General features: G+C 36.2%; 1 protein-coding gene across 1 annotated transcript; it reads right to left on the reverse strand.

The window, feature by feature from the left end:
• Positions 1 to 1759: 1759 nt before the first annotated feature.
• Positions 1760 to 2806, reverse strand: LOC148942226 (la protein homolog). Its single transcript, XM_089103359.1, has one exon. It carries the CDS (start codon positions 2804 to 2806, stop codon positions 1760 to 1762), a length of 1047 nt encoding a protein of 348 aa, XP_088959485.1.
• Between the last annotated feature and the right edge of the window lie 7558 nt (positions 2807 to 10364).

The raw sequence follows: 10364 nt of genomic DNA on the forward strand, positions 1-10364 counted from the left end.
AAATTATTTCTAAAAGAGAATAAATTTTTCCACCAAAAACTGCATTTTGATGTCTTTTCACACTGCAGTCTTTCAAACATAATCGTATACCAGCGGTAAGAATTGAACCCACGCCTCTGAAGAGACTGGTGGCTAACACCAGTGCCTTGGACCACTCGGCCAGGCTGCCTCTCATAAATAAATATATATGTGAATTTGGGTTGCAGCAGTAGCTAACAACCTAGTAATAAACGATCAGTCCAATGCTAAGAAATATAAAAACCCAAAACTCCTAAAAATAGAGTCAGATCAAAACAAAAGTACATCATTAGAAATACCTTGTCTGAAACCCTACTAGATAAATAATGAACGTCATCATAGTTTTATATTAGAGCTATGACGTGAATAGAGTAACGTCATAATTAGTATATAAGGAAAGTCAAAACTGAAAATTCTTTCATTCTTGATTAGAATAATGGTTAGATCAAAGCAGGCTATACGCAAGTTGAAGAAAGAGTACTACACAAACAACAGAGATAGTAACTTGAAAAGAAAAAAGCAAAGGTATTCAACCGACCAGGTGTATCGAGAAGTAATAATTGAGAGAGCAAAACAAAGGTATTCAACCGACCAGGCGTATCGAGAAGTAATAATTGAGAGAGCAAAAGAAAACAGCAAGATGTGTTATCACAATGATGAAGATTATAGACATGCAAAAATTGAGACAGCCAAACAAAAGATCAAGGAACGGTATAATTTTAGTTTTGTAATTCAAACCAGAAAAAAAACCAAAAATTTTAAAATTAGTCCTTCCTTCATATGTGCTTTGATCTGACACTATTTTTAGGGGGTTGAAGGTTATTTTTTGGGTTCCGGGGTTCAAATATCAGCTGTAACCATGATTAGCCAAGCACAGATTATAGTCGGGTCTATTTTTAATCACAATGAGCCCTTAGACTTTCTATATTATTCCAGTGCCCCACTGGCTGCAAATGAAACAAAAACGGAAGAAAAGATGCCTCCCATGCAGATTTTACTAGGTTGCAAAGACTTCCTGGATTTTCAAGTCAATGAATTTTCCTTGTTGATAAAGCTAAGGGACTGTAATTTTCGAGTTCATTCACTTTGGATACAACCATTGCGTCCACTGCCTCCCGCATGGTCAAAGCTTCGAATGGGTACACTATAACAAATTTAGGTCATGCGAAAAATATTGTCCTGACCTTTCAAATGTGTTAGCAAGGGGCTTGAAACATTCAGTTCAGTATTTAGTAGCTTTTTAACTTAAAAAATTCTCGATTATAGTAAGCAGAAGCTGTTTTACTATTAATTAAATTTTCGCACCATCAGTCATTGATCTCCTCAAAAATTATTATTACCAGCATCTCGGTCATATTGCAGAGAATACTGTAGAAAAAGAAAAAAAATGCAATAATTGTAGTATATATTCAAGGCCATCTATTGATACGTAAAGTAGATGGGTTAATTTGCTTCCAGATACTTCAAGCAGAGAATATTGAAATCTCAGCACTAAATTAGCTGACAGCAAACTTGAGCTTTGAAATGGAATTCAGAGCAGATGGGTTCAATATAGGCATAAATAACCTTTGAAAATGTCTCTTATCTTTGTAAATGTAGCTGCACAAGTAAACTAGGAACAACATTTATTCATTAAAGATGGTGTTCCTCTTATGTGTATCTTTTTTCTTTTTTTTACAACAAACTTCCTTAATCTAAAATGCAAGTTAATTCAGTACGAAAGACAATAAAACAATTGAATTCAAACTTTCTTTCTTTTGAATGGTCTTCCTCCCCTTTGTCTACCTCCTCTGAAAGACCTCTTTCCACCGGGCTTATCCCCTCTTCCTGATCTTGCATTCACTCTTTTCTCAATAACAGTCTCTAAGTATTCTTTCTCAGCATCATCTTCTAGAATATTCACTTTACCTTCACATTCATCAATTTCGACAATATCACCAGTTTTCTCTTTAACCTCTTTGGCTTTTTCAGCATTAGTCAAACGGACATAGGCAGCAACTTTACCATCTTTGTCTGTAGTGTCTACAAATTTAATTTCACTTGGGTCAACAAGGATTTTGAATTTATCTTTAATACTGTTCCAGGAAACACTCTTATCAAGATCTGTAATAAGTATAATTGAGCCATGTTTAGTTGCTTCGGTCAATTTCTTTATTAGATTCTCCTTTTCTTTTTCTTTCCTGTCAAGCTTCTCTTTCTTCATTGCTTCCTTTTTACTAAACAATTCGCGCTTTTCAGCTGACCAATCATCATACCACTGTCTGAACAAATAAACATTCTCATATTTAACGTTCTCCTGTTTCAGAAAAAAACCAGCATCCTCTCTAGTTTTAAATTTAACTAATGCAGTACCTTTAAAGTGCGGTTCTTTTTTCGACCCATAGTACCTCATTGTGATTTTTTCAACATCTCCAAAGTTTTTAAAAAACTTTAATAATTCATCCAGTGTTGCAGATTTATTGATACCTTTACAGTAAACTGTTCTAAGAGCAATTTCTCTCCTAATCTCATCTGTAATTTCTAGTATAGGCTTTACTCTTCTGATTTTCATACCATCCTCAGAAACTTCAATCAAACCAGATTCAGACTTCCTCAATGCTCCAGTTACTAATAACGGATGATCCGACAGAGATGCCAGTCGTTTGAATTTAAACAAAATTTCCATAGGAACCCATCCTTCATCATTTTTCTGAATATCTTCTAAAAGAAATTTGTCCCTCACAATGTTGGAGTCACCAAAGTAGAACTCAACATGTCTAATAATCTTATTCTCGAAATTACTAGCCATTGTTTTCTGCTTTATTTGGTCCTAACTAAAGTCAACCAAGCAATTAGTTGCTGTTGTGCTTCTTTTTAAATTCTTATTAAAACTTTATTACTCGTGTCTAAATATTATTTTCATGTTATGTTTATTGAAAGCTTGAACATAAGTTATTTTTGCTATTGTAAAGTTTACAAGTGAAGAAAAGATAAACTGAAGATTTTAAAACTCAGAAACCATAGGTGCATGACGTTATATTGTAAGAAATAAAATCTGTGTTGGAATTAAATAGGCGTCAATTACCCCCTAAGTGTATGATGATATTTGTCTGAACAATCACCCCTCGGGGAGAATATAAACCTTATACGAGTTATACCCCGTAAATGAATTTACCTTAACATTTTATTAATATAAGTTAATGTACTTCATTTGTCCTAAAATATGAATTTTATAAAAATTTCTAATGTCATGTTTAGTGAGGATTTTTATAAGATATGGTGTCATTAATGTTTCTTTAACGACGGACTAGTTAGTGAATTGGTTCTGAAGTGAAACCGCATATGATCTTTAATATAACTATCTGTGGAATTAACCTATACTTTATTTAAGTGGCGTGTAAAATTTAGAGGTGGTTCTTTATTATAAAATATCTTTGAAAAGACTGTATTATGAAAAGACATAAAAAATGCAGGTTTTTGTAAAAAGTGATTCTATTTTTCATTTTTTTTTGTTTTTTGATTAAAATAGGCACTAGATCTTCGAATTTCTGTTTAAATGAGCCCTCTCGTGACAATCTAGGACCACTGTGTCGATACAATCATCCCTGATAACAAAAAAAGGCAAATTAACACGCATTCGTGATCTTTCTTTTGGCAAAAAATACCAAATTCCACATTTTTGCAGATAGGAACTTGAAACTTCTAAAATAGAGTTCTTTGATACGCTCGTTAGTTCTTTAACGCTCTTTTTCATGTTCTTTTGACGTTCTTTTTTAATGCTCGTTCGTTCGTTCGTTCGTTCGAAGTTCGTTCTTTAATGTAATAAAATGAGCCATTATACAGCTCTCTATGATTTTCCAGTGCCCAGCTAGCTGAAGAGTAAAATCAAGCGGAAAGAAAAAAAGATGCCGTATGTGGAGAATATCGTGGTTAAAGTAAATTTTCTTGATTTTCAAGCCAATATAATTTTTTTGTTATTCCACCCAAGGGACGGTAAGTTTGCTATATAGATGTTTTGGACAAGGCGGTTCAAATACTGTACTTTTTGTTTTGATCTGAATCTTGTTTCAGGAGTTATGGGTTACCTTAGTTTTTACCATGGTGCGTGATCGTTTCTTACAAGGTTTCTAGCTACCACTGTAACCCAGATGATGGTTAGAGTTCGGTCTTTAAGTTATCATATACTGTTAAAATTCTTTCTTATATGAACATTTCTTGATGTAGTGGTTAGCACTTAGGACTTTGAATCCTGCGATCTGACTTCAAATCTCGGTGGACGGTTTTTATGAAATATAGCTTACTTATACGAACATTTAGGTTTCTGCGGTAATTCTTTCTTTTAAAAATTCAATCAAAGTTACTATGGCCTAGAGTTAGTTCTTTACCATATCATAACAATTTATTTTATTATAATCATTATTTTTGTTAGTTACAAAAAGGTTCTATATACAGAAGTTTGCTTTAAAATAAGCCATTACACACCTCTTTAGTATGATCATGAAATGTTTGATTTAATACTTCACTTACTATGGGTTACAGTTCGTTCCTTATTGTAAATTTTTTTGTTAAAACAGTAGAAAGGGGGGTAAAGGTCCCACGAGAACACCAGATATGGGCATAGAGTCCCTAGGGAGAACACCTGTGCTGTCAGTCCCACGAGTACACCAAATATGGGCATGGAATCCCCAGGGAGAATGATTGCGTAATCGATTGGGAACTAAATTTCCCAGGTCAAGTTATTTTTTGTTATTGTTTGGCCAAGTGCACGCTAGGGTCGAATGTTAAGATCCAGGAATAGGAAACAGGATCACGTGTTTCCTTCTCAGCCAATCAGAGGGTTGGTTACATCTCCTTCTAGACCAATCAGAGGCTCGCTTACATATGGTTTTCCCCATTACATGAAAATTCGCCCTTGGGATTTCGTAAATAACGGACATGCATTGTGATTAAATTATCAGAAAGTATTGTGACACAGTGGAAACAAGAATGGATATTATTGATGAGCTTGAAGCCTTGACAGCCTCAATTTACAATGTGAGTTCTGTTTTAGTACATTTTCATTTTTTATTTTCAAAATAAAATTGTTTTCCTTCGTCACCCTCCACTATATCTAAGTAAATCCCCACCCCCACAATAAAAACACCACTATGCTATCTTTATACTCGCTAGAAAACATAAAATATGTTATTTTTACCACATAAACCTAACCCCCCTCAAAACCCTCCACTGTTTTTACAAGTATAATTCTCGCAATTGAAATATTTCTCTTTTTTCGATAAAATTCTTGCTTTTCTGTATTGTGATCTTTTCTGTAACTGACTTCTGTCAATTCTTAGGCATTTTGCCGCTCTGTTTTGACATAAAGCTCCGCGCAATCTTATAAATAGTTTTTTCACCCCTTTTCTTGTTTTGTTTTCATTTGCGGTTAGGTTAGATAATCTAGGTTTTCAATGCTTTTTACGTAATTCTGTGTTTATCTGAAAATAGTGGAGAACTAATTATCTGCAAAATTAGCGATAGATATTTAGGACATTGGAATTCTATATTCTATGTAAGAGCGAAACAAGTTATTCTCCAAAAATAATTGCTAAAAATATTTTTATGAGATTGCTGAAAAGGGGGGGGAGGGGGATTGTTTTTCTCCATCAAATTAAAACATTTTCAAGACAATTGCAATAATTAAGCGCAGGCCTACGCAATCTGTATTTGGAGAAGTGAAATGAGTTATTTTCAAATTAAGGTCTAACAATATATTTAGGACATTGCTGAAAGAGGAGGAGGGGGACATGCCTCAATTCTATCGTCATCATTGTAAAGTGAAAAAACAAAACTGTTTCTTCGCGTTAGGGTAGTAAGAGGACCGAGGGTTTCTAAGAAAAAAAAGATAGCTTTATTATGTATAGTGCATAGATACCATTTACATCCAAGATTGTAATTTAGGCCTATAACCTGCTAGGATAACAATCTTTTTTCTATTTTAAAAGCATATAGACGGGAAACATTTAAAAAAAAATTCTCAGCAATGTAAAAATAGGGGCATTTCTCGCAAATTTTACCTTTTTGCTTTGCTTTTGGCTTAGGGGGCTTCTTAGTGATAAATGCTTTCTACACAAAATTATGGTTAGTGGGGGTGGGGATACTAATTTTCCTTCTGTAAAAAAAGGGGGAAATTATTTTGATACTAACTATTTTCTCTTCTTTAAGGCAAACTGTGAAGAATGTGTGCCCCCTCCATCTAAGAGAGCAAGAGAGGGTGAGGCAGCCCATATGCAGTCTGGTCGAAAACCAAAAAGAGAATGGGCGGCTTCTCATAATAAGGAGATCCCCGCCGTCTCATCGGTGCAATCCCGTGCCTGCTGCACAAGCCGCAGCCCAATCTGCACTAGAACGTAACGCCGTCGGCCCATCCGCTCTCCATGGACCTTCAAGAGCTGCCCCACATACACAAGGTCAGGAGGTACAGCATGCTTTGCCTGGGCTTTCGGGCACTCAAATACAGCCGGAATTTGCAAATGTGAGCATTTTTTCTTAAATAACTTATAGAAATATCTAAACATAGCCATTTTTCATCGCGCAGTAAAAGTGTCTCAGAGATATTAAAATATTAACCCCCCGCCCCCAACCATTGTTTTAAATTTCTATGATCCCCCCTCCCTCAGAGATATCTAAATATAATGTTTTTTTTTTATTTTTTGCTTTGTCAGACCACTCTCTTTTTCTAATCTTTCCAATTTTCTCTGGCCCCACTGTAGGCCATAAACTGTTGCTATCTCATAATAATATTTTTAGCTAATTTCTAGTCAATTACTGATAGAGAGCCTTTTTATCTCAAAATGCTATTTTCGCTAGAATATTATAGTTTTAAGGGACCTTCCAACAATCGATTCATTTCAGCACAGTAAAAGTGTGTCAGAGATATTAAAGGACATTGTTCCCCCTTTTAAATCAGGTCAATTATCGTATACATTCAGCCTGGTAAATTCTCGTAGTGAAGCCGAAAAGGGACACTATTTCCCAGCCATAACTTCCACATAAAACATTCTTTACATTATAAAATGCTTTTTATTTAAACACAATTCTCTATCAGAAAGAGATATGCTATAAAGTAAAGACTACGGTTTTTTTCAAAAGCTAATTAGTTTCTACCTTTTTTTCCATCCTTTAGGACTTTTCGTGTTTTTTTCAACACTGTAAAATTATGTCATAGATTTTAAAAGATGTTTTCCCCCCACTCAGTTTGAAGGACAGAGATTATACCATTTATCTCTTACACATATGGATTCTAATTTGCGTAATATTGTTGACAACTTTCAACCTTACAACTTGCCAAGATTTTAGGGGAGACATTGAATAAGAGTTAACGCTTCCAATTGAATTGTATTTTCCTGAATATCTTGGAACAGAACAGACGAGATTACAATAATTAAGCTAATGAGTTCACAACCTGTAAGGAATTAGAGAAACGACTTATTTCCAAAATTATGGTCTAACAATATTTTTTAGGACATTATGTAAACGGCCGGGAGCCGCGGAGCCCGGTGGCGGCCAGGAAGCGCTGTGGGGCCCGGGTAGGGAAGTGCCGCGGGTCGAGAAGCGCTGCGGTGTCCCGCTGGCCCACTCGGAGGGGAGCATTAAATAGTGGAAATTGAGGGGGGGGGGAGTTGTTTGAACAAATCAAATTGCCTTCTATGTCATTTTTAAAATATATTAAGCTGGAACTTTCAGAATATCGATAAAGTAGGGAATTAAATGCTACTAAGCGTGTTTTCAAGTAATAATTCAATTTTTTTTTAAAAAGTAAGGGTGATTTAGACAGATTGAAAATAAGCTATTTTTCATTTATAGGTTACATTGGTCCCATACTCACCATCTCCCCCTGCTCGTCAGTTGGAGAAGGAGAGATCATGCCAGTGGAGCTCTCCAACAATTCACTATGGAGTGGTAATTCACTTGAAATACCAGATTATATTGATGAGTTTTTAACTGATTTTTTAAATGTAGATTATAGCGCAGTTGAGCAGGGGGACTTACCTTTGCTGAGTCCAAAAACCTTACAGCTTTTGGATGTTTTTACCCCAGAATTAATAGGGAACCCTCCTTTTCTCGCCCCCTATAATCCACTTCCCATTATATCTAATGAAGTGGCTTCCAAGACCCCTCGCATTTAAAAATGTGGAGAGGGAGGGGGTGATGATAATAATATACACAAGGGGGAGGGGGAGGGGGTAATGTCCAAATTACAACTTTTCCCAAATTTTAATTAACAAATACAATTTGAAAAACAATATTTGTCTACACTGCGACTTTTGGTGACCATTTTAATTCGCTTTTGTGTGTTAATTTCGTGTTTGACCCCGTAGAAATTGTGCATGACTACCTAGATAGAATTCATGCACTGTTGGAGAACCAAATTCAATTATGGGGAGGGGGGAGGGATTCAATTAAGGTTTCAATTGTTTTAAAGGTGTTCTATTTAAATGAGGAAGTGAAGAAATGAAAAGAAATTAAATGAAAAAGTGAAGTTTACCACCATTATATACACTCCGAGATGCGCGTGATTTATACAAATTTAGAAAATTATGAGGATGCCTTTTGCGAGTGGATAGGTCATATTATTACGCATCTTGAGAATTATAACGAAAATGGGAGCGGCACTGTAGTTCTTTGTGTTGAAAATTTAAGCGTGAATAATTGTAAATTTAAGAAAGATTTTATTTCAAGAGGGGGGCAGGGTCGGGGTGGGCAGTAGTTTTAAATTACAATCCAGATTTAGTAGGATGTCGTTGTTTACAGCGGATCTGTTTTGAAACAGGTCAAAAATGTTTCTAGTACGCTTTCCTCATATCAGCATTTCAGCCTCTAGCAGATGACGCTACCAAGACGAATTTAGACGATTGGGCTGTACATGGGAAGGAGGGGTCCAATTTTCCCATTGTAGATTTCACTTGTTTAGAGGGAAAATACCCAGTGAAGCTAAGATCTATTGATATTTTTGAAAGGGCTAATGCCCATTTAAATATCGGCGTTACTGTGGTTTAGTATGAAACTGAATTTGAAGATGGGGTTCGTTCAAAAAAGAAGGGGGTGGTCTTCCCTGTAAGGGGCCCGTCAATTGATTTGGTCAGACACTGGGTTTTGTTGTTGTACACACCACCATCTAGTGAACTAGTCAATTTAATTTGCCATTTGAATCCTATCAAAGACAACAGTAGAATTCTGGGGTAGGGCAAGAAGAGGGGGAAATGTTTTTACTGTTCGACATTTCTCTCACGATTCTTGACTGAATTGAAGTTGCTAAATTATATGAGGCACTGTAGGCGGCACGGCTATCAGACAGTGGAAACGGTTTCAGGGGATAGGGCCATTTTACGCTTTAAAAATTTTCAAAACACCCTCCTCCAGTGCAAAAAAATATCTTTGGACTGTGAAGCTAAGCTGGTGGAAGTGAACGATCCTCGATTTCCAAACCGAGTCAGAGAACATCAAGTTATTGCAGTGTCCTCTGCCCATGCCCAGAGAGACAATTCTGACACCATGCAGTTGTTATAAATAGTATAAACTTTGGATTAGGGGGAGTTTGTGGTCAATACACTGACCAGATTAATTTACAAAGATAATGGTACTATTTATAGTGTAAGTTATACGCATTACCCAATGGTGTTGTCTGCAGAGGATCGACTCGCGATTAAAAATAAAAACAGAGTTGGGGTGTGTAAGGGAGACATGTTAGCTGGGGATGATGGTAATAACGGGAAAAGAGGGGGGAGGGGGAAAGTCAGAGATCATGACCACTTGTGATTGATCACATCATCGGGGGGTATTAGTTTTAGGGGGGATGCGCATCAATCGTGTAACTTAAATGTTAGCCAGCAGTTTTTTATCCCAGTTTTTATTCACAATGCAAATTATGATTTAAAGTTTATTTTACCGGCACTGGTACGTATGCACAGGGAGGGAGGGGGAGTAGACAGTCCATGGGTAAATAATTCATTTACCTATAAAATTATTCCCAAATCGGCCGAGAAGTTGTTGCTTCTCGAGCTGAAATGGGAGGTAGTAAATAATGGGCATACGTGTTGGAATAAAATCAGGTTCTTAGATTCCTTCAGTTTTTTTCCCAAGGCATTGAGTCAATTGATTCAAGTGCAGAAAAGCGACAATTTTGATAGCTTTCCCTTGCTTAAACAGCACTTTCCAGACAGTGAAATGTATGACCTATTGAACTGCAAAGGTGTATACGCATACGACTATTACTGTTCTGGCGCTCGCTTAAGCAATGTGAAATTACCTCCAATTGAAGCTTTTTACAATTCACTGACCAACAGTGAATGCACAGCCGAGGACTATGAGTTTGCCAAGAAGGTGTG

Source organism: Artemia sp. Qi Xiang Cuo, chromosome 17 (genome assembly GCF_049724085.1).
Source record: "Artemia sp. Qi Xiang Cuo chromosome 17, ASM4972408v1, whole genome shotgun sequence".
NCBI lineage: Eukaryota > Metazoa > Arthropoda > Branchiopoda > Anostraca > Artemiidae > Artemia > Artemia sp. Qi Xiang Cuo.

Excerpts from the sequence above, each read along its gene's own strand:
- LOC148942226 (XM_089103359.1), bottom strand. The coding sequence starts at position 2,806 with ATGGCTAGTAATTTCGAGAATAAGATTATTAGACATGTTGAGTTCTAC.